General features: G+C 37.1%; 1 protein-coding gene across 2 annotated transcripts in view; it reads right to left on the bottom strand.

The window, feature by feature from the left end:
* LOC110025280 (protein CCA1-like) overlaps positions 1-22,551 on the bottom strand; it is a 35,100-nt gene extending 12,549 nt beyond the window's left edge. Inside the window, exons 1-4 of one of the 2 annotated variants that reach the window (XM_020725682.1) lie at positions 22,330-22,551; positions 22,056-22,238; positions 21,840-21,951; positions 21,658-21,719 (exon numbers count right to left, since the gene is read on the bottom strand). In XM_020725682.1, the coding sequence (XP_020581341.1) occupies positions 21,658-21,719; positions 21,840-21,951; positions 22,056-22,094 (213 nt within the window). In that variant the 5' untranslated portion in view covers positions 22,095-22,238; positions 22,330-22,551. The remainder of the gene's footprint in view (positions 1-21,657; positions 21,720-21,839; positions 21,952-22,055; positions 22,239-22,329) is intronic. The other variant, XM_020725683.1, reaches the window with a different exon arrangement.
* Between the last annotated feature and the right edge of the window lie 2,818 nt (positions 22,552-25,369).

The following is a 25,369-nucleotide window of genomic DNA, read 5'->3' as shown; positions in this document are numbered from 1 at the left end:
GTAGGACTGAAAATTTACGGTCTTAGCGTTGAAACATCACTCATGCACATCTTATAGTTGAGTGGGCAGACCCAACTTTCTCGATGTAGCCTCCTAAGTGGGAATGATGTCGAGGGACTGCCGAATTTTTGTTTGGCTATAGACTCAAACAGGGCCAGAAGAGAATCCATTTGAATTTAAGAGACAAACATGCATAATCAGAGTGTAATATACCTTCATGCCACGGAATCCACAACACACATCCAAAAGCAGACAGAGACTATATTAAGGCATTTGAAATAAAGTTTTGCACATGCTTGCCACTGAACGCACATATAAAAGCAAACAAAAGACATTATTTTGGGGTTCTAAGTGAAGCTTTGCACATGCTCGTCACCAGTCCGTAACCCGACTACACAAGCGAACATAAGGTGATATTTAAGAGGTTCAAAATGAAACTTTGCACATAACTCGCCACCAAATCCACAACCTCAAATACAAAAACGAATAAAAGGCAAAATTAATTACTTGGATGAAAATATTTGCACTTCTTTAAAAAATGACGCATATGTGCCAATAACAATAAAGTCCCCTGAATTTCAATTTAAACCAACAAGTTTAAATACTTACATGTCCTCCGACCAATGTGCTAAATGTTTGATCAAAAAGTCTGAGAATGTTGAACAGATTTAAACTTGCTTAAGTTTAATGGGTTATTTGGTTGAGTGAATTTGTTGTGTATTGTAATTCTTTTACAATGACTGGAGAAACTCAAGTGTTTGTTATGAAAAAATAAAAATATCATGTAAAGTATGAATGAATTTGAATTGTATATCGTAGTTCATTTTGGTTAAATTTAGATTTCGACTGAATTTGAATTACGTCGTTCATGTAAAGTGCTACTAGCCTGCCACCCCTGTCCCACCTGCTTGTTGTCTGCCCTTATATGCGGGTCGTCTACTTGTCGTTGGCTGTCCACCCGTCATCCCTTGCCGCAACCTCCCACCACCGCTTGCCGCTTATCGCAATTCGTCACCACCTCGCTGCTGGTCGCCCGTCGCCCCTTTTCACCTCGCAACTGGCCACCATAGGCACCTCATCTATCAATCTTTCACTGTGCCGCCAACTAGCACACCGTCGTCAGCTGTCTGCTACCATACTACCGCCAAACAAAAATATATATTTTGAAATATATCGTTTTCAATATACTTCAAACCAAACAAATAAATATAAAGTCCTATGTTTATTTTATAATGAATCAAACAAATTGAAAATATTTCAAGTACACTGTAATTATAGTATTCTGCAACCTTTTTACATTGTATTTAGTTTTCGGCAAATCAAATAACCCCTAAATCTAATCTACCTTGAATTATGTGCAAAATTAGTTAACAATCAATTCAAACCAACAAGTTCAAAACACCCACATGTGCTCCGTTGTGCTCTTAAATATTGAAATTTAAACATTTGAGAATGTTGTTGGGATTAAAATGCATGTTTACGCTCAAATTTAATATGCTTTGAAATGCGCACAAAATTGTATAGAAATCAACTCAAAATAATTAAATCAACCACTCGCATGTGCTCAGACGTGTTTCTAAATACTCAAAACTAAAGTGTCTAAAAATGTTGTGTCAGTTAATTACATGCTTAATCCAAAATCAAATCTCTCTGGAAGTGCAAACACATATCAAAGCTTATAAAAAATCTTATCTTTAAATATTGTATTAAAAATGTTAATTATGCATGCTTTTGATTAATTCATCTTGCCTATAGATCCTACTCGCTACAGGAACTGTATTTGACATGACCGAGTCCCGCAGTCTGATTCTTCTCATAATACGGACAAAAGTCGATAGGATTAGTATTTCAAATGATGTTAACTAATAATTTTCTTTAATGATGAATGAGCTAATAGAAGATTTCAATTAGATCGGTTTATTTTAAAATTATACTTCAAAGTCTATTTTGAATTCAATTATTTCAATTATTGAACCCGATCCTCTTTAAATGGGATAGAGTCCATATGGTTAAAAAATAAACAATTTTTCAATGATGGTCGTGTTGATATCAAATTTCAAACTAAAACTCCATTTATAAAATTATGATTTTAAAATTTAAAATTCAAAAATATTTAAATGAAATCAATCACTCAAAGGCAAAAACAAAATTCATCCATCGTCTGCAATTGTTTATCGGGATAGACATATCTAATACTGACTCAAACCCACAAAAAAACAATGTTGTATCAAACATAACACTAAATTTAAGGTACATTTAGGAGGGTGTCATGCTGGCGACGAGGCTTCACACTGCTTTGAAGAGGGGTGTGTGTGTGTGTTGGGTGGGTGGGTGTGTGTGTGTTGGTTGGGGGGCTCTGCGTTTTTTCTCTTTATTTTTACTGTGTTGCCCTAGATCTAACCTTCATGATTGTTGTCTGCCCTAACCTTCCATGCGAAGCTCTCGCTTCATCTGCCCTAACCTCTCGTTTCAAACATCTTCCTCTGGTATCCCCTTTCTCTATCTTCTCTGGTGGATTTGCATCTATTTTTGAGATGTTTTGGTTTTGGTGGTCTCTACTATCAGTCGCTGCTGATGCTTCGTTTTTTTATGTTTATGTTAGTTTTTTTATGCTTTTGAGTGAGAATTTGATATTTCTTGGAGAATTTGAGATGTTGCAGACAATAGCGGTGGTTTTGATGTGGTGATGATGCAGGTAGTGTTGGGATGGTAATGCTGATGTGGTCGGAGGGGTCGGGGATGGTGGTGACAAAGCTGGTGGTCTTGGAGATGATGGGGGTGATGGTGGTGATGTCGATGTTGCCGTAGGGGTTGAAGATGAGCTGATCTTAGGGGTTGGGGGTGGTTCAAGTTTGAATAAATTCGGCTTTGGATGCTTCGGTTTTGATTTTCGTGACAATGATGAATTTGGTAAGTGTTGGCATGATGTATCAAATAAGCATTAGTAAGCATTTTGTCAAGTCGATGGAACAGTTTGCCCCTATTCAAAGCAAATTTTAGAAGGATAGTAGGTTTTATGGTGGGTCTATTTTAGTTGGTGTGTGTTGGGTTGTTGTTGTTGTGTTATGTGTGTTGGGTCTAGATTGCCCGGTTATGTTGGGTTGGGGTTGTGATGTTGTGTTGTGTGTATGTGTTAGCTATGGATTGGAGTTGTGATGTTGGATTGGGATTGTGTCATGATTGGGGTTGTGATTTTGGGTTGCCCAGTTCACAACAACATCACAGAAACTCAACCGTTGGATTGTGATGTTGTGTTTCTGTGTGTGTTGGGTTGTTGTTGTGCTGTTTGTGTTGGGTTGTTGTTGTTGGGGTGTTGTGTGCGTGTGTTGGCTCTGGATTGTCCAGTGCTTTGGATTGTGTTGTGTGTTGGGTTGTTGTTGGGGTGCTATGTGCGTGTGTTGGTTATGGATTATCCAGTGCTTTGGACTGTGTTGTTGTCCAGTGCTTTGGATTGTGTTGTGAGTGTTGGGTTATTGTTGTCCAGTGCTCTGGATTGTGTTGTGAGTGTTGGGTTATTGTTGTCCAGTGTGTGTGTGTTGGTTTCTGTTGGTTTGTGTGTTAGTTTAGTGTTGATGTGTTGTTTTCTATTAGTTTTTTGGTGTCGATACCTGTGATGTGTTGGATTTGTGGTTGGCCAATGTTAGAATTGTGGTCTGCCAGTGCTTGGTTTTCATCAATGGCCCCATCACTAGTACGTTTTGATGGCTTAACTTGAAGGTTCATATATCATTAATCTCTCTTATAGCTTCCATGTGTTAAGAAAGTTTAGATTAAATGGATGCTATGGTTGTCATTCAGTTCGTGTAACACTATAGTAATTTGAGAATTTATGCGGTTAATATTTCTTTGATACATTTTTTTTTTTATTAAAGATGGTCGGCTAAATGCTAAAAACCTCAAGGCATAAGATGTGGTATGCTGTTGTGGTGGACTATTGTGTGGTGTGTGGTGTGTGGAGGGTTTATTAAGGTGTGGATATGTGGAGTTGTGGAGGTTGGTTGATTGGGTGTGTGGATGGTTTAAGGGGGGAGTGCTGGTGTGTGTGGTATGTGTGGTGTGTGAGTGATGATGGCGTGTGGTGTGTGGTGTGTGTCGTGTGTGTAGTGGTGTGTGTCGTGTGCATGTGCATAAATTATTATAATTTTGTTTATGTAATTTTATTTTTTCATCATAATAATACAATTGTTAAGATCAAAATAGCTACACCTGTGATGTGGGACAAAGAAACAAAAAATAATATTTTGTAACATTTACCTCAAGAAGATCAATCTGGGAAATATGTCTACTACTTATTTCAACAATGAATGAGGTAAAATTTTATCAAAAAATTCAAAGAAAGTATAGATAGAGAGTACGACAAGATGCAATTGAAGAAAAAGTGAGATCAACTCAAGAAGGAATTAAAAATTTGATAAAACTTGAAACGAGGATCAACGGGTCTGGGGTGGGATCCGGTGAAGTGAACCATTGATGCTCCCAAGCGGTAAGCATTTCTGACATGTCCCCTAATTAGACCAATTTCATTTTGTTTTTAAATTGAAGTAAATGTTATGAATTTATAGGTGATGTCCGCTGCAAAGAAATTTAAAATCTGTGGACTTGATTCTGAGTTGGAGAAGTTGTATCAAATGTATGGGGGTGTCGTTGCTACGGGCAACTATGCATGTGCCCCAGTGAGACGGGGTTTAGTACCACCACCGAAAACTTGGGAGCCGACCGATTGGGTGATTCAACCGAAGTCCCTAGCCCGGACCTCCATGAACTTGAAAAACCCGCCGTTCAAAGCGTCTGCGGGTTAAGAATAAAAAAAAGTTGGGGCTGCTTTCGTTAGAAGCCAGATATCACAGCTGGTGGTTTCTTGCAGCGCTAAACCCCACACATCTCAAGCAAATTTTATCAATCAGGTCGCTCAAATTCTGAATGCAATTAAAGAAATTTTTGAGGATTTGTCGTTGTGCTTCTTTCGGTAGAGTTGCTTGAAGATCTGATCAGTAGAGATGTTTTCTTTAAGATTCCTGAAGACTGTAGACTGGCGTATCTACGACATTTTTATGATCGCAGAAACATTTGAGAGACTTTTTTATTTACAATCGCTTGGGATATTTATGTTTATATATTATTTTTTTATTTTGCTATAAAAATTTCAACTATTTTTTTGCTTGTCTTATTAAGCGATGCTTATATGTTTTTTTATTTATTTTCGTAGTCAATGTAATTGCAACTAGTTTATCGATGCTTCTGTATTAGCCAGTACAATACTGATATACATTGATGCAACCAGAGAAAGACACATAAGAGATTTCCAGCTACCATATTCATGATGTACGAGTATTACAACTCATACATAGATCACCACTTGCATGACATCCACATATGTTGGAGACAAATGAGTTTGAGAGTTGCTTGCAGGGCACTGAATAAGATTCAATAATATGTTCCTCGTGACACAATTGGTATTCAATGATTGTTGGAGGAACTACACAGGAAACATAGACTTCATAGCTCTTCAAGAACGACTTCGCAAGAGATATTGACGATAACCCTCTACATATTATCTCAAAACGAATCAATGCGATGAACAATTGAGTGATTTCATCAGTCCTTTGAAACAATATGCAGATACTTCTCAGTGGGGTTGGAGGCACTTCTGAGTTTTTTCTGCACATGTCATAAAACCAACAGATCTAACGTTCGAACAGACCCCATAGAGATCTTACACGATGCATGATACATGTCATTCTTTAAAGTAATGTCCTAAATTATTACATTCAATTTATAAAAAAAATGTTATTACGTAATTTATCGTTATCTTTCCAGAATTGTATTTGAGCAATCAATGGAACGCACGTTGATATACATGTTCCAAATAATGAGATTACATTTATCGGTCGTTGTGGGTCCCCAACGCAAAATGTCATGGTTGTGTGCGACTTCAATATGTGTTTCACTTTTTTCATAACTGATTGGAAGGACAATGCGCATGACAATAGAATTTTCAAAGCTGCAAGGTGGAAAAATAAGTACAACTTTTTACATCCTCTTGCAAGTACGTGTGAGACAACTACTCTTGTAATTCAACCTTACGCCACAACTAATTATGCAGTGCATATCAGGTAAATACTATTTTGTTGATGTTGGATATTTGTTGCAGCGAGGGTATCTCAAGCCTTATCCTGATATAAGATATCATATACTTGACTTTGAGTAAGCGAGCGATGTAACCCGAGGCAGAAAAGAAATGTTCAATAAAAGACATTCATTTTACGTGGTGTCATTAAAAGGACTTACGGTATTTGAAAGAAGAAATGAGTTATACTGCGAAATGTCATCTTACCTGTTTCCTAAACATGTACAGATAAATTGCCACGATAGCGCTCCACAATTTCATTCAGCGACATCCTTCCCGCAACGACATTGACTTCCGTTGGGCGGGCAAGGATCATGAGCATGCACCTGCCGAAATAATTGAGTATTGTCTTGGGCATTCTTTGTCACAACATGAGAATAATGCTTCCACCACATGTACTACAGATGGGGAAGGTACAAGCGATATGACAGAGTTGAAGGAACAAATTACTAATGCGATAGTAGAATGATGATTGAAGTATTTATTATTTTATTATTTGTACTCTATTCCGCTATATTTGTATTTTATTCAGTTTATGTTTTTTTTTATTTCCTTATATATTTGATATTGATTATTTGGGCTTTTTGTATATATTAGTGTTTTTTTTTATTTACATTTCATTTGTTTTTATTTTGGTGGGTTTGAGGGATCCATGATGAGATGTTCGACATTATAGGTTATTTTGGATGGCCTGTTAGTTGTTGTTAATTAGTGTCACCTGTGAAATTCTAATGAAGACAATCAAACTCCTTTCTTCTTTTCGATGCAACAGTTTTTGAGATTCTTCTAGAAGATATTTTTTTGTGATATGTATATGTGACAGACATGAGCTTGGTATTACGTGGGTTAACAAAGAACCCTTTTTTGACAATGTTTAGTGTTTTTTTTGTTGTGACAGATTCATAGTGGCAAATTGTTCGTTGGTATACTGAGTTCTCTGATACCTCACATCTGTCTAAAACTATAATTACTTACTTTTATCAATTTCTATTTGTTTATTTTGTACAGTTTCTGTTTATTTCTTTTTCTTGTATATTTGATATTGATTTTTTTAGCTATTTATGCTATTCAAATGTGTTTTTTTCATTGCATTTAATTTATTTTTCTTTTGGTGGGTCTGAGAGATCCATGATGAGACGTTTGACCTTATGAGTTATTCTGGATAGTTTGTAAGTTTTTGTTGGTTGGTCACATGTGAAATTATAATGCAGGCAACCAAGTTCCTCTCTTCTTTTCAGTGATATGGTTTTTAAGGATCTTCTAGATGACATTTTTTTGGTGATATGCTTATGACACATGAGTTTGGCTTTATGTGGGTAAAAGGTAACCAAAAATCCTATTTTTTACATGGTCTGGTATATTTTTGTAGTGATAGATTCATTGGTTGATATACTAAATTCTCTGAGACCTGACGCTTGCAAAAACTGTAATTAACTACTTTTAGCAATTTTAACTTGTGTTATGACTAATATATTACTTTTATAGCATTCACGAAAGATGAGCTCCAGAATTTCAAGAACCTCCCGATGATTGTTCTGCCACTGTGGATTTCACTTCTCTACTGACGTCACGTCAAACACAGCTATGGGAGAGCTTTACAGGTGCCCGCAGAGACGGAGAAGTGTGACTTCTTCCGGTAAGCATACAGTATGACAGATTCCACTGTCGATAGTGATCGGGAGAATATTACATCTCTGGAGGACTGCGTAGCTCGTGACTTACGTCGTTTGCATTTTAAAAATAACATCATTATATTATTAAATGAAAATTTAATATTTTTTTTGTAATCTTGATACGCACTGTTAAGTGAGGTGTATATTTTATTATTTATATTGTTATGAAGTAGATTTTTATTTTTCAGGTATCAAATATATTGCTATGACAGTTCTGTTACAAACAACATTACTACACAGGGGCAGAACGATAATTGGTCCAGAAATAGCTGTCGCACAGCTATTTTCAAACTACAAAAAACAAACAACCAGCCCGCAACAGCTCCTGTGCAGCAGCTTCCTGAGGCAGCTGTTGCGCAGTAGCTCATTGATAAGTTGCAGCTACCCTAAACAGACCCTTAAACTCAAAATAATTTCATGACAGTAAGGATGTGACTCGAATCCTCCATCCATGTGGTTCGGCTAGAAGAGCCCACAAAAGCACTTATAACTAGAACCCTATGGTCGGAGAGTTTGCCGCTAAATGACACCATTATATTACGGTCACGACTTTAGCTTGTATACTCCCCAATGACATTCTGCCCTTTTAAGTATTGAATCATATGGTATATTTGATAGAGCACGAAACCCTCTATAAGCTAAGGACGACTTAGATCAATTTCTCTTGGACAAATATCCATCTCAAGTCTATAACGTTCCCTTAGACAAAACAATTCATAGTTACTGGTAATGATCATTTTGTTAGGTTTGATCGACTACATTCATTGAGTAGAGCAGGGTTAATGACAACCCAGGATGACGACGAAATCATGAGATATTGATCAAATTCGTCATTATTTTCCCCAGAATTCACTTTTAAGCTAACAATTATAATTTTATAATTTAAAATTTAAATCTACAGTTGTTATTTGTTAACGTTGAATATATAACACCTAATAATGAAGCTTAATCTAAAGTGATCTCCTATTTTGGGATGGGCATTTAACAATTGGGACTTGCACATATGAGAAATCTTGAATCCCAGATATTAAAGTCCTTACAAAATGAGGATAAAATCCTTTGGTAGTGTATTATCTACTATTTAATCTATCTTATGCAGATTTGACCCATAATTTAAAAAATAAGCTCTCGATGAGAGTCTGGGGTGATTTCGAATTTTTGGAGCCCACAACACCATGCAACCAAGGAAAAACCCTCAACGAGGCTTCCAAAAGAATATGTAATAAGAAATTCGCTAACTACAACAAATGCTTGTCGACATCGATAAGCCCATAGCAGTAATAGTGATTGACCATATCGATATGAGAATGTGAATCTTTTCCACTAAGAATCATGGTCGCGAAAAGCCAATGACATGTCAATTTGACATATAATATCAGAAAAGCCAAGATCTTAGAGTAAACATGGATATACCATATTTTGACGATCACACGAATACAAATGAGTTATTGAATGAGTTTAGACAATGGAATGAGTTTTTGAATATAAGGAGTTCCATCTGACAAAAGTGTCAAGTTAGCGACTATTAAATTAATGAAGAATGCTTTCTTATGATTGAAGAATTTGAAGCGCTTGCATTATTGTGATGGAAAAATTAAAATTGTTGTTTGGTCTTAAGATGAGAAGAGAGATGCATCACGAGCATCTATCAACATATTACAAACATGGCATGTTCTTGAGACTTCACCATTTATAGTAGCAAAATCTCTTAGTAGAGGAGTACACTTTCAATTTCGAGCATCTTATATTGAAATTTGAGCTAGTGGAGCATGAAGAGAAAATCATAGCTCAATATTTATGGGGATTGAGACTATCCATTGACAATTTGATTCAATTACACTCTTTTTGGACATTATAATATGTACATACCCTAGGAACAAAAGTGGAGAGACAATACAAAAATATCAAGTCTACATCACCCTTCAAACACAATTCAACTTCAAGATTAGGTAGTATTAGTATGCACAATAAAACAACCTAATCTACCTCGCTAAAGGAAAATTAGTTTAGAGTGAAGACAAAATGGAGACCTCGAGTATTCCAAAATCTATCCCAGCCAAGAAATGATTCAAGTGCCACAATTTTGGGCACATTGCATCAACTTGCTCAAATAAAAAATGGCATCATTCACTAAGCAATGTTTAGTGGATAAGGCAAAGGTGGAGAACCGAGAGAATGCCAACAACCCACGAATGAAGAAGAGGTACTAGTGATTCAAGTTGAGCCCAGGAGAGAGAGTTCAACAACACTAATATTGATTGTCTTAAAAGGTAGTGAGTCTGATGAGTAGATATCATAAAAAAGACAAAACCCTATTGAAGGAATTACCAGACGTCTTGACTAACAGTTTACCTTTTGGGCGACTATCACCAAGGCTTCAGCATATCATAGATCTCATTCCACAACTTTTTCTGCTAAACCAACTTGCTTATGAGATGTTCCCATTAGAGTAGGAGAGATTCCAAAAATATATTACACATTGGATAGCTCGACCCTTGGTTAGTGAGAATGCTAATTCAACTGCAGCTTAACTTATGATTGTGCCAAAGCAGGATGATTATTTATTATATCATGACAACTTTGGTAAAACACATTTTTTTAGAGTTGCCTGAAACAGACGCGAGCATAGATTTGATAGTGAGACTGCCTCGGATACAACTTGACGATCATTTTATTATTAGTGGTGGTAGATTGATTCTAAAAACTTCTAAAGAAGAAGAAACCTCTCCAAGCCCGGGAGAATGACGTAAAAGATGAAGTGTGTCGCTCCCCCTGAATCCTGCGATGCCACATTTTTTGCAATTCCCACGTGACACGATAGCTTTTAGTGTTGTCGAAACCAGCGTAACCATGAGATTTATGAAATTTCACATTTTTGTGGTTGTCCATAGTAGAAAATGAGATTAATGGAGTGAAGCTGCATGGATTGCCTTATTTCAGCCAAGGGTACTTTCTTTTCTGATTTATTTCATATTTTTTATATTTAATTAGGGTATTTTATATTAGGAAACTATTTATATGTTTGTTTTTGTTTATGATATAGTTATTGTGTTTAGAGATTTAATTCTCTATGTTATGCTCTTCGAAGTGATTTATTATCTTCTTTTTGCAAGTGGTGTATTTATATCTTACTCAAGAACAGCCGGTGGATCCTCTTCGTTGTCGATATCTCATCATTCGCCATTTGACCAATGTTTTTAGCCAAGACAGTCGTCGACCGCTCGTATTATCATCCCCTTGTTATTTCATAACCACCTTCCAGCTAAATTAACTTCCCAAAAAACTTCTCGGAGCCTTAGTACGATATCAAATATGTCCAAGATTTTTTAGGTCTACTCTTATCTTTCTTAACATAAGTCAAATATAAAACCTCTACTCTTCTAACTAGGTCATCAGACAGTCTACATTTAATGTGACCAAGCCATCTGAGGCAACTCTCTCTAATCTTATTAGCCACTACAGCTACTCCAACTCTTTCACAGATATATTGTTTTTATATTTTGTCTCTAAATGTAAAGCCACTCATCTACCTGAGCATTCTCATCTTACAACACTTAATTTTGCGCTCCTCTTTTACATGCCAACATCTGTGCTACTAAGCACTGTAGGTCTCACCACCATCTTATAAAATTTTTCTTTTAAGTCAAAATAATATTTTTCTATCACATAATAAACATGATGCATTCCCCCCAGTTTAGCCATCCAACTTCAATTCTACTGGTAGGATCCTCATCCATATCACCATCACTTTGAATAATAAACTTGAGATATGTAAAACATTCACTTCTTTTAATGGCTTGATTACCCATTATTACAACCCCACCACGAGATCTACTACCACTAAATTTAATTTCCATGGATTCAATTTTAAATTTAATCAAACGAAAGCCTTTAGACTCTAAATTAACCTTCATAATTCAAGTTTTTTTTTCTTGAATTCTTTCTCTAATCTTATCCATAAAAAAGATATTAATGAAAAACATAACACTCTTCTGTAAATGTTCAGTAAGAACATCCATAGCTAAAGCAAAAAAAAAAAAGGCTTAAAACTAATCTGATGTAATCCAACTAAAATAGGAAAATACTTGGCCAATTCTTCTTATGTTCGAACACAAGTAACAATTCTAGAATACATACCTTTAATGACTTGAATATAAGTAAATCAACACCTTTTCCAAAACCCTCCAAAGAACTTTTGTTGAAACCTTTTCATAAGGATTTTTTTTTTTTTTAAATCAGCAAACATCATATGTAAATCCTCCGACATAAATCTAAATTGATTTTGAGAAATTTTTGTATCACGTCAGAACCTATGTCCTATTACTCCTTCTCTCATAACTTTACCGCATAACAAATTAACTTAATTCATCTTTAATTTGCACTCTTATGCACCGTCTTTATTCTTAAAAATAATAAACAATATACTCTTTCTCCACTCATCAAAGCATCTTTTTAGTATTTAAAATTTATCTAGTCAAAAAATTCTCAATTCTTTTAAACATTTCCACACTTCTATTGGATTATCATCATATCATATTATTTTTTCACACTTCATTTTCTTTAAAGCATCATCAACTTCATTTTTACTAATGCAATAGTAGAAACAAAAAGTTTTATTATTATTTATGATATTAAGATCACTAAAGTCGGTCGTATCTTCACAATTTTCATTTAAAAGTTTATTAAAATATCTCGCCCAATCATATTGAATATACTCATCTAAGAAAAACATTTTTTATGTTCATCATTAATACATTTTACTTGAATTAAATATTTATTTATTTTTAATCTCTTTATTTAAATATTTCTTTAACCTTTTTTTAGTACCTAAAATTCGTGTAAAATAAAAAAATACATAAGAACCTCATTTTATTTTTTGTTTCAATTCTATATGGGTTTTTAGCAGACTTCCAACAAATTGTTCATCAGTTTGATCAATATATTAGAAATGCAACATATTATCAAATACGACAATTTCCAATGGATTTCTAATAGAAATTTCGTAAAAAACTATCCAAGTTTTTCGATTAATTTTGTTTTTTGGAGGCATATCCTACAATTAAAATTGTTGGCAATAATGAGCAATTATTCAACAAAAATTTGGCCGGAAATCAATCTAAAAATATATTTTGAAGAATTTTTGGGTTGCATGAATGCATTTCCAACAAAGAATTTTCGTAGGAAATCACCATACACCTTGATCAAACTTGATAAAGAACTCAAAAGTGTCCCCCAACATGTATCTCCGATACGTTTTAAAGTACCAACTTGACATTGGTTACAATCATTTTTGCAATTTTAGGTGCTTGAAGATCGTTCAACTTATCTTGACTTTTACAGAAAGAATAAATTAAGTTAATTATAAATATCAAATAAGTGAAAATTAACAAATTGAAGTAACATCTTTTGATGATATCATTAATGCCGACTATAATAATGAAAACAAAATGTTATATTATGGCATTCAATGTCATAAATATCAAGCTTATGATAAGAGCGAACATAAAAAGAAAAAAAAAAAATCAAACTTAATGCACTTGTATCTTCAACATGAATTATATCAAGCGAACAACTACTTAAAAAATCTATCTTTATCAACAAACTTAATATAATTTTCATTTGTATCATTTTTTATTTATCTAGAGTTTTATCAATTATAATACAATATTTTTAATAACAGGCATGATATTTTTATATCCATACCATATCATGTCATTTCCCAGTGTCCATATTGGTTTTTACAATATTGTTGTTGAATTATGATTTATCTGTGAATCACAACACCCTCAGGCATAGAGAGTAAGTCGAGAGAGAGAGAGAGGAGTGAACAATAATAAATAATAATATGTCATGTTTATCGTACCTCCCTATTTATATGAGACAGTACGAGCTGGTGATGTTATATTTTTGTCTCTGTTATAATGGGGGTTGTAAATGATATTTAAAGTATTTTACATATGCGAGTCTATTGCTCGGCTGTTCTTTGGCTTAGTCAGGTAAGCTAGTATATCTTCAGTTCAGTAGGGCTGATTCGATTGACTGTGCTTAGTCGACATCGCCAGTTGACTGAGTTTGACTGGCTTTGATTCGAAAAGATTGGTTCAATCAATTAGGCTTTATCGGCATTGTTAATCAGTTGATTTAGTCTAATTGTTGACACTCAATTCCTGGTATGGAACTTCTATCGGCAGAACGACGTTGGATTATTGAGCAATGGTGAATAGTGAATCATAGAAACCTGATAGATAGCTCGCTCTTCAACGAGGAAAGCCGAGAAATGACTATAAGACTATTTATGATATTATTAATTATTAATCCTAATGAGGAATCTCAGGAGTATTTGTGGAATAGTTGGTGATATTGTGGGATTAATTTTTTCCTTGAATCAGATCCATTAGAAAGTAGCTTGCTGCCTTCGATCGGCATTCTAATAGTGGTTAGCTTGAATATTTTTGTCTCATTCATGAATGGACAAGTCGAATTCAGTCACCTTCGTGACTCAGTTGACTTTGGTCTTGCTTGCTCTATTTCGGACGATTGCATTCGATCCGATAAGTGGGCCTCATGATCTTTTGTAGGTGCGACCACCTTTGTCGCTCTCTCTTCCTTCTGGATCGTTTGATCCTCTTGGGGTCAGCGTTGGCATATTTTCGATGAGCATGTTTTAATTCATCGGTTCTCTTATTTCTTGGAAACGATAATGTGATAAGAATAAGAGAATTTAATGCAAATAATATATAGTACTTATTCTTTAATCAATCATTCAATAATTGAACTCCCTTCATTTCTACACTCATCTCTTCTAAATCAGTAGGCTTTCAATCGTTGTCATGGAGAATGTGATGAATTTCCAATTGATCGCTTCAAAAAGGAAGTGTTTCTTGCAATTTTTGGGAAATCAAACGAGCGGTACCGCCCAGAAGATGAAAAGAAGAAGAAAGTTGCTGGCAAGAAGAGAAAAACAGTCGCGCTGGTGGATTGGGTGGGTTCATCTGACTCGTTCCTCAATCCTTAAAGGAAGAAAGTTTGGGTGCCCGACTTGGCCATCCATCTATCAGCTCAACCTTCACCTGCAGCACAAGAACTGCTGACTAAGCATACAATACAAGAAGCTGTTGGTGCTCTGTCAACCCCTGGGACGCAAAAAAGTTGTTGGTGCTCTGTCGTCGCCTTGGACACAAGGGGGTGATGTTGCTAATGTTTTTTACCGTCTAATTCGAATCGATTCCTTGGTATGAGGATCTCAGTCTTATTTGTTAGGTATTAATTTTTTTCAGGGTCTTCTTTTATTTACGTTGTCTTTTGAAGCAGATGAACCCACTGGATCTGGGTGATGACTCCATATGGCCCTGACATGGGTGATGACCACAGCGTTAGTGGCAGTTACCCAGGCGCTAGCGGGAGTAGATGACTCAGGAGAAAGGATGGAGGGATTGACCACCTAGGTAGTCCTCGCATGGTCCGAGGGGAAGCAATTAATGGATGTCAAACGCCCCCAAATCAATGGCTCATCGCATGGTCGGTATCGAGAACTCCTTTGCTCAATCTGTTGGGAATCAACAAGAGAAGGGGATACTCAAGTCATTGACTCGTGTGGAGAGATCATGGAAGATGAAGGAGAAATTGGCTATTCTTCGTTAGGAACTGTAGTGAGTTTAGGAGAGTTCCCTCATACAACGAGCTAAAATCAAGGCAGATCGGGGGTGAACCAGTTTAAGTTTAGGGGAGAAGTTAGTAGGCTGCTTCTGAAGGGACTTATCTTATCTGAAGCGACAAACGATCACCTCATAAAATATTTCCTCTCGTACTAATTTTTTAACGTTATTTGTTTTGTTTTCATAATAAAATTTATTTCCTTCTCGAATTTTGTGTTGATCTGATTTTTCTATCAGCACGTTTTCAAAATTACTATACGGTTCAATTTTTACCGTTATGTGGTTGTTCGCTTCTTTTGGAACCTTATATATAAGGGCAAGGGGTTGGATTGACGCTAGGCTTTTACTGCATTTCTCTCTTTGCTTCTCCCCGTTCCCTCGGCTTTATGTTTTTGGTGCTTTGTTTCAATGGCTCCAAAAAACTCTCCAAAGGATTTCAGATCGATCAACACGACGGAACGATTAACAATAACTCAAGAGGAGGTGGACAAGTTGTAGGATGCCAACGTCCTCCATCAAGCTTCGGGTCGTCGACGAGCGCGACCAAGCGACCACTGCATATGGCCTCGATCTCATCTTTTACAAAGCTTGAGGTTGCCTCTGTCATGAGTTGCAGACTTATCTTTAACCATTATGGAGTTATTCCAGCCGAGATCCTGTCGAACTCTATTTTAGTCATTATTACCCACATCATATTATGTTACCGATCGGGAATTTCATGATTGACAGAGCTCTTCACATGCCTATTCTCATCTCGGGTCGGCCCAGAAGGTTAAATCCATTTTGCCTCTGTAGGTCGATTCCAACTGCTAGGGATGGAAAATAAGGTGAAGAACTGGAAGCTTCGATTCTATATCAATTCTTATCCATTGGACTGGAACATCCAGAGTATTCCGTCCGGGAAGCCCTTCTGCCAAGTCCAAGAATAAGGTACCAAATCGGATACTGGTGGGAGCAGTAGGGTCGACAACCAACTACTTTCGGTCAATCAACAACTTGATTTAGTAATTGTCAAATGGTGCTACGACCAAAGGATTGGGACGAATGACAAGAGGATTGGGTGGCCTCCAATACTCATAAAGCTGAATGGGAAGTTGCAGCTACTATACAAGTTGCGAAGAAGAACCTCGTTCAGTAGCTCGAACTGAAACCTCCCACCCTAAATTTACTAAAGTAAAAGGTCAGAATATTCTTTTGGTGATCCATGCCAACAGACCCTGAAGGTGTAAAATTGATTTATCATGTGTCTTGAGTCTTCTGTTATTTTTCAAAGGGTCTCCACCAACGAACTAATTCTTATAAAGAGAAAAGCTTTTGTGATGCCTACAAAAAGTTCTCTATCAGTTGCAAGTCCTTCAAGTGTGAAGCACCAAGAAGCTGAAAGGAAGCCAAGCCAGTTGAAATTGAGCAGTGTCGAGGGGGACGACTCAATAGAAAAACTGAAAGTGGGATCAGCTACACCTCAGTCCGCCGCTTCGACATTTATTAAACTATTAGCAAGGGGTGGGGTCAGTCACCCTTCTTCCATTTCCTTGAGTAAGCCCAAATCGAAGCCTGAGCCAACCAACGAGAAATAGGAGGTATGTCACTATAAGGGGAAAGCTCCAGCAATTGACCCAACTGTCTTGTATCCTCCCTCTCCCTAAAAGAAGCAAAAGGGCCCCCCACTTGCATGGGTTCCAATGCTGGACAAGGGGGTGAATGTGAGCACTAGCTCTGATGATTAATTCGCTTTAATCGATTTGAGGAGGGATTAGTACTTGGATGCCCCTTCGACAGCTCTATACCCCTCGACTATTGCCGAAGTGATTTAATCTTGAGCTTTCGAGAAGATCCTTCACAAGCAAAGTCTCTCATGTCTAGGCCAAATGACCAACTTATATCAATTAATGGACTGGGAGGCTTCACACTTTAAATCAAAGGTCCTGAAATAAGCCAAAGAGAAATTGTCCAAGGATAACAATAGGGTGAAGGCGGTGGAAAATCGAGGGAAGGTCACTGAAGCTGAGCTGCTCAGATTATCAGAGTTATTGTCGGCTGCTTAGAGAGAGAACCAAGCCATGAGGGAGAAGATGACAACAATGATGACATATGATGATTTCTTCATCGTCAGGTGGAACTGCTCACTGCACGACTCGAGATAGAAGTATCCTAGAGGTTGCTTGGGATCATTTTTTGTTCTTGAAATAAAAAAATAGGAAACAAAAAAATGTTTGTTTATCTGTTTTTTGTTTTATTTTCAATTTTTTTTATTCTTGGAGGAACACTACTGTTTTAAAAAAAACTCAAACAGAAAAACATCTTTTTGGCTATTTTTAAAACATCGAAAACAATGAGTCTTGTCGCTTTCCCTCCCCGCCTCCACAGCCCGCCGCCCGCCACCCCCCCCCCCCCCCCGCCCCCCACTGGCAGCCGACCCCTGCCGGTCGTTGCCTATCGGTTGTCGCTGCCTCCCAGCACCTGTCGCCTCCTCTGGGCGCTCGCCCCAGCTGCCTCCTGGCGACCTCCACAGCCATTTCCAGCCCTCGTCAGCTGCAGCCGACCGCCCGCCCATAGGTAATGTTTCATGCTTGTTGGAGCAAGGAAGACGTCGTATACACTATCTACGACAGAGCTTTGGAACACAAATGAACTCAACCGTTTTATAAAAAGTATCGTTTTTCTTTAAGAAAATAAAAAATATCCAACCAAATATGTTTTATATTCTTTCTTTTTAAAAATATATAAATCATAACAACACTAAATGCATTTTCTAAAAATAGAAAACAGGAAACAAAACAAAAAAACCAAACAGACTAAAAACAAAAACGAAAATAGAAAACATGTGATCCCAAAGAGGCCCTTAGCTGTCGGTCAGATGATAAAGGCAAAGCTTATCTCCTCCAAGTAGACTGATCTGGATAAATTTGCTACATTACTTTTGTACTCGAAGGAGGGCGAAGAAGAGGAGGATAGCGATAAAGACGATGGATGTTCTTCAAATTTTTTTACTCGTCTTCGACTTCGCCTGTAGCTTAGAAAAAAATTCTTTTTATTTTTGGAAACTTATAAATAAATAGAAAGAAAATTCTTTATAAGTTTTCAAGCATAAGATGAATCAAAAGTTTCGATTGATTTTAACCTTTATTTTTTTATTACTTTACCGTATATTTTGTTTTCATTGTGATAAATACTTGTGATAATTGATTGATCAACTTTTTTAAGAATGTCTTCGGTTGATTTTGTTGAGTTATTGTCAGACTCAAATCTTATATTTCTCATGTCTCGGTCGCTTAGTTAGATCATCGCTTAGGATTGGGCACGCCTTACACCAGGTGTATTAAACGGAACTTATCACCACCTTCATAGGGGTGGCTGTCGAGACTTCTTGTTGTGGTGATTCAAACATTATACATCTTGTTGCTAATGGGTAGGGAATCATCAGAGCTTGACCTGCTTCGAGCTAAAAAACATAAGTTTTAAGTGCATGAGTGTTATGGATCTATTCTTGTACATTTTGTCGATCTGACATTAATTGTCACTATCAATCAAATTTAAATGATTTTTTATCGATAAGATGTTTATTCATCATTGTCAATTTTGAAAAATCATGACTGATCAGACATCTTGTGTTGTCTGTTTTGAAAAATCTTTATCGATCAAAAGACTTGCATAACTATCGATTTTGCCGTTCAAGTAAAACTATTGTTGGAGGATCAGTTCGAATTCCCCGAGTGTCTGTCAGACTTTGAGGATTCCTTGTGTGAACTTCCTAAGTTTCACAAGTGTCGGTTGTACCTGGGTTTGTGTGCATAATTAGAAAATTTATACTTAACCATTTTTATGAATTTGACAATAAATTACAAGAGTTGGAATGATAATGCATTCTCATTGTCGAGTCGGGCGCCGGTCAGGATATCAAGCATGCCTCCCATGGTGGTATGTTACATTTATCGCTCTGTAATTTTAGTGCCTTTGTGAGCCTTTAAGAAGAGTTCGACCCGAGCAATGAGTATTATGTCTCGACATCTGGCTTTCTTCATGGTCAGTTCTATTTGGTGGATGGTGGTTGATTTACTCGATTTTGAATGATGTGAGAGAGGAGTGTACTCCTCGACCGATATGTAGTTAGTCATCTCCAACAACTTGGCCAATGTCTTTTATCGCTACTAACCCAAAGCGTACCGAAAAGGTCTTTCTTTCAACCCTTGAGTTAGAGCGACATGAGTTACTGCGAACTCTAGATTCCACACTTCCAACATCTTCTAGAAGAGGGTGACGAACGAGTAAAGGCGTCGGATCTGAAGGAGGGACAGTGAATTCTTCTAGAGTTTTTGGGCGCTAGCAAGTTACACCACAAACATTTACTTAAAGTAAACGAATGACGTGATCACTCCTGATGCAATACATTAAATCATCTAAGAGCTGACTTCCTCAGCGTGGTAAAGAAGAGAAGACATTTAAGTGTGTCAGTGATCGTCATCAAACACACAGTGACTCAAATGAGACTATGTGGTAAGTTGGATTTGTCCTGCCCTTAGAGGACTCCAATGTCTAGATTTTGAACCTCTATGGGGGCTTCGCATCAGATATTTACCGAGAGAACACTTTCTCTTGTTGTTGGGCCACCTAAGTATGCCCAAATCGATGTTAGTCAACTAGGGTCGACCCAGCATTATCAAAGTACTGAGAGACTCCTTTTTCCAATTTTAGGGTGCTCTTCGGCCATTAGGTGCCATTCCTTCCTCTCGACGATGTTGATCTCTTCCTCAAGTTAATGCCTTTTAGATGGCAGCCATCATTTGATCCTTCAGCTTCTGGATTTGTTGATTCATAAACTCTCTTATGCACTCCATATTATTGGTGTCTTTGTTGTAAGTTTTTTCTCTGTGGGATGCTTCTCTTCTTGGCTGTGGTATGATCCACGCTTATCATACATTTTAGAATGTTAAATCCTGATTTGTCCATGAATCACACCTCAAGGAATAGAGCATCAGTCTAGAGAAAGAAAGGGGAGAGTAAAAAGTAATGAACAATAATGTGTCGTGTCTATCGTGCCCATTCTCATAAAACGGTGATGTTACCTTTTTGCTCTTGTTTTTTGTCGCGCATGATATCTATGTATTTTACATATATGAGTCTATCGCTTGGCTGCTCTCAGGTCTGGTCGATTGAGCTAGTATTAATTTGACTCGATATGGCGTGTTCAATCGGGTGGGCATAGTTGGCATTGTCGGTTGACTTAACTCAATTGGGTTTTGGTCGGAATAATTGGTTCTAAATTGCCGATCAGTTGATCTTGTCTAGTTGTCGACCCTAGATCCCTAGCGAGGAACTCCAGTCAGCAGAGCGACGCTGGACTATCAAGGAGATAGTAAATCACCATAACCAAATAAATAGCTAGCTCTTCAACTAGGAGATTATATGGAATAACTATAAAACTCTTTGTTATATTGTTAATTCTTGACCACTTATAGAGAGCCTCAGGGGCATCTTTGGGATCGTTTGTGGTATTGTGGGATTGCATATTTCTTCGGATCTATCAAAAGGTAGGTTGTTGCATTAAGTCGGCTTTCTTACAGTGGTTAGCTTGAATATCTCTTTATCTCGTTCCTTACCAAAAGGCCGGGATTCGGTCGCCTTTGTGACTCGGTCGGTTTTGACCTTATTTGATCTGGCTCGAACGGATGCATCCGATTGGATAAATGTTCCTCGTGGTCTTCTTTCGGCAGGCCCTTCTTTGTCATACTCTATTCCTTCTATACATTTAAATCTCCTTAAGATCAGCACATTTTCGATGTACAGTTTTAAATTAGTAATACTTAGGTTTGTGTACTGAGAGTTGAACCAAAAGCAGAACCATAAAACTAAATTATGAAAAAATTCGATTCCGCCATATATACTAAGAAAAACTATTAGCTGCACGTAAAGTCCCAAAAAATTAAATATTTGTTTTCAACAATGCATACTAGGATGTGCTTCAATGGATGAAGATTAAGAACTCTATGCAGGATTTTACTAACAATGATAAGAATTATCGAAAATCCTCAAAACAGTCCAGTGTTTATTTTCCCGTTAATCCATAAGAACATGTAAGCAAGCAAATATAGTTATGGTAATCGCCATAGCAGCAAAGTAAGATGAAAAAAAAAAAAAAGAAAACACTGCACCTTGCCATAGCAGCAAAGTAAGATGAAAAAAAAAAAAAAAGAAAACACTGCACCTTAGTGAAGAATTTTTGAGCATGGCTCCTGATTTGGATAGCTGTCTTAGTACCAATATGCTCTGCGGTGAATAAATCGTAAACGAAATCAACTTCTCTAAAAAGCTAGGGTTTACGACAACAACTCTCACATCATTGATGCAAAAGATATGGGGAATGATTGAACAATTACCCAATCTCACCTTCTATGCGTTGCCATGCCCTACCATACAGTTTCAAAGCTTCCAGGAACCGGCCGTGCTCTTCCTCAGTCCACCTCTCCCGCTGTTTCGTGATCGTGTAAGGCTTTCTCGCCTAAAATAAAAAAAAAAAACCCAAATCGTCACCTCCTCAAAGATATAAAAAAATTATAAAACAATTGAAATAAAACCCACAAATCAACCAAAACCCAATCTCACCTTCACCACCAGATCTTCTCCGAACGAGTTCATCTCCATCCCCGAAACTGATCAAGTTCTAAAATCAACTAAAAAAACACCAGCACCAAATCACTCCGCCTTTAAATCCTCCACAAGTAAGACTCTCCCCTCCATAGCTCCCACCAGCTGCCGAAGAATATACCTCATGACAGGGCACAATCACTGCCCAAACAGATCCCCCCAAATCATAACATTCCTGAATCAATTCCTGAAAATAGAAATAAAAAACAAAGCTAGCATCGATCCTACTCACATAATCACCTCTCGCCAATCGCCATGCCGATCTTCCATCGAATCAAAGCAACATCGAATCAACAAACGAAGATCGGAAACCAAAACCCTGCTCCTGACCTCAATCCAAACCTTATCAAAAGCCTCGGCTCCCTCATCTCCCCTGTCCAACCTCTCTCTCTTTCTCTAATTTCCCCGGAACAATACCAGCCACTCTATTTTCTTGTGGGCTGGAGCTCATCGACTGAAATTAAATACAGAAAAAATTGAGGGGAAAAGAGGAGGAGAAGCGGGGGGTGTCAATGGGCGCGATAATTCGAGGCTGGAAACGTTCCGGGTGCCCGTAGTCTACAACCACGTGGCATTTTTATAGTGGAGGTTTCTTTCCGGGTGCAGTTTTGACGTGCTCCTCCCACCAGGTGGCGAGCCCTCGGCCACAAGCAGTTCGGGAGTTTGGTCTATACGTGTATTTCGGTTCCCGTCCCGTTGAAAGAAGCGGTACCCTCCACAACTTCAGTGGGTCCCGGCGGATAATGGTTGGGTGTTCTTGGGTGTACTTTCTTTCAAAACTTTGTTTTTCTTTGAGGCTGGGAATTATTTTATTTTATAAATATTAGAAAAAAATATATCAGCTGAAAATTCGCGTGTTAGATCTCAACGGCCAGTTTTATTGTTTTAATGGAAAAAAAAAATTTTTCCTAGCAATATTATAATTAATTTATTTATTTATAAAGTTTGATTTAAAAATAAATTAATTAAATAGATTATTGAATTCTATTTCAAAAACATGCCACGTGATATTAATTTTGTATTTTTTAAAAAATAATATCTTCGTTGTTTTAATATAATTCTTTGGAGGCTTTATTAATTAATTAATTTATTTACAAATAAGTATTGATATTCGATAATGTTTATTAAATTTAATTTTTCCATATTGGGAAACTCTAACGGTGCTGGGGGACGTGGCAAATCGCCGTAGCTATCCATTAGATAACTTTAAGATGCGTGCTCTGGATTGGCTATTCTATAATCTCTAGGATTTCGCAAATGCGAGGCGATCCAACGGTTGTCATCATCTAATCGCTGTTTAAAATACTTGTTTTGCGTCGGACTTTCGCCACTGACCCTGCCCGTGACCGCACGTTGCCAAATTTTTTTTATTGGAATGACGGCCTTCTGACACGTCAGCATAACTTTTTTTTTTGTCCACAGAAAAAAAATAATATTTAAAAATTATTTTTATGTGAATTTTACTTATGATAATCAATTAATTACAAAGAAAAATATTTATTTACATTTTGCATTAAATAAAAAAGAAATTCTTTTCCTTCATTGCACACATTTTTTATGTGTCTACAAGTTTGAATTGCAATATGTATTTAGTATTGTTGGCCCATCAATGTTACAAGAGGCGGCTAATTTGTTTCATGCAAATTTATTTTATATTTTTTAATTACTAAATTTTGGTCAATTTCTCTATGACATTGATAGTATGTTCAACTTATGTTATAGCTAGCCAAAGTGAGCAAGAGCTTAGCAGACAATCAGCGTGATTCTCTTTCGTGTTGCGGCTTCTGTGCAGCAGACGATCAACATGATCCTCTTTTGAAATGATAAATTAGACTTCATTTGAAGTTCATCATAGGCTTCATTTGAATTGCAATATGTATTTAGTATTGTTGGCCCATCAATGTTACAAGAGGCGGCTAATTTGTTTCATGCAAATTTATTTTATATTATTTAATTACTATATTTCGGTCAATTTCTCTTTGGTTTATCTTTGACATTGACAGTTTGTTCAACTTTTATTATAGCTAGCCAAAATGAGCAAGAGCTTAGGAGACAATCAGCATTATTCTCTTTCGTGTTGCGGCTCCTGTGCAGTAGACGATCAACATGATCCTCTTTTGATGTTGCGATGCAGAAGAAAGTCGTCCCCGTTATGGGTATTGGACGACTAATGAGATTTTCTTTCCTGAAAAAGTCGTGGAGGAAAGTAGTCCCTGATCTGCATAGCAAGCGATCAACAGGATCTACATTCGCAATGTTGAGATGAAGAAAGTTATCTCTGTTCCTGCCCAACTGGTGACTCGGGATCTTCTTGCTTATTGTTGCTTCACAATCTAGTGGAGATGAAGAAATGCTTCAGTTTTCCCACATTTGTGATTCTTGGTGGGGGGGGGGGGGGGGGGGATTTTCATGCTTTTATGGTGGCGATATCTGGAGACCCCTTGAAAATCAACATAAATATTGAAATTTTGGGGAGGCGATGGCAACTCCACTCAAAGATGAGTTGATTTGTTATAGCCCTTGTACAGGTAGGTGTTGGTCTTTGTACCATTTCAATTGTCTGATATGACATTTGTAGATGATGATAATATATTTCTTTGTACTTTTGACGTTGCTTCTGAATTTGTTGTGGCTTCTTACTCGTGCCAAACTCGTGCAATTTATAAAAAAAAAAGTCATGCACTTTTTTAGGCTCGTGCCTTCTGAAGTTGTGCCCACTTAGGTCTGTATCTTCTGAGGTTTCTGCTTTTTTAAGCTTATGCCTTTTAGGAGCTTGAAATGTGACGATGCCTTCTGAGATGCGTAGCCTTCTCTTTTGATGCTTGAAGCCTTTTTTAGGCCTTTAATGTACTTGTTTCTCCTGAGGCTTGTAACCTTCAAAGGACTTTGAGTGGAGGCCCTGTCAACCACTACGAATGTTCGAATTTTACCACACACGGCGCCAAACTGATGTGTGGAAGAAGAATTGTGGTGGCAGAGTAATAGATTATCGTCTTAGCCATTGCATGAAAATTCAACACACACTCATATAAAATAAAACAACCAGTAGTGACACCAGAAGTTTTTACGTGAAAAACTCATAAAGGGAAAAGCAACGGAGCCAAACCAAGCTGAATAATTTCATTATAAAATAATGATTATACTTACAACCACTTATCCCACAAACGGGAACGAGTTAAAAGTTCTCCCAAGTTACAATTTCAATGTGTGGATAATCTTGTTGTAATGAACGAGCGGTGGCCGATAGCGATCGGCGGTGGGTGGGGGGGTGG

The sequence above is a fragment of the Phalaenopsis equestris genome, unplaced genomic scaffold (genome assembly GCF_001263595.1).
Source record: "Phalaenopsis equestris unplaced genomic scaffold, ASM126359v1 Scaffold000297, whole genome shotgun sequence".
Classification (NCBI taxonomy): domain Eukaryota; kingdom Viridiplantae; phylum Streptophyta; class Magnoliopsida; order Asparagales; family Orchidaceae; genus Phalaenopsis; species Phalaenopsis equestris.
Note: the sequence above shows the minus strand (reverse complement) of the source record. Positions and strands in the feature narration are given on the sequence as shown.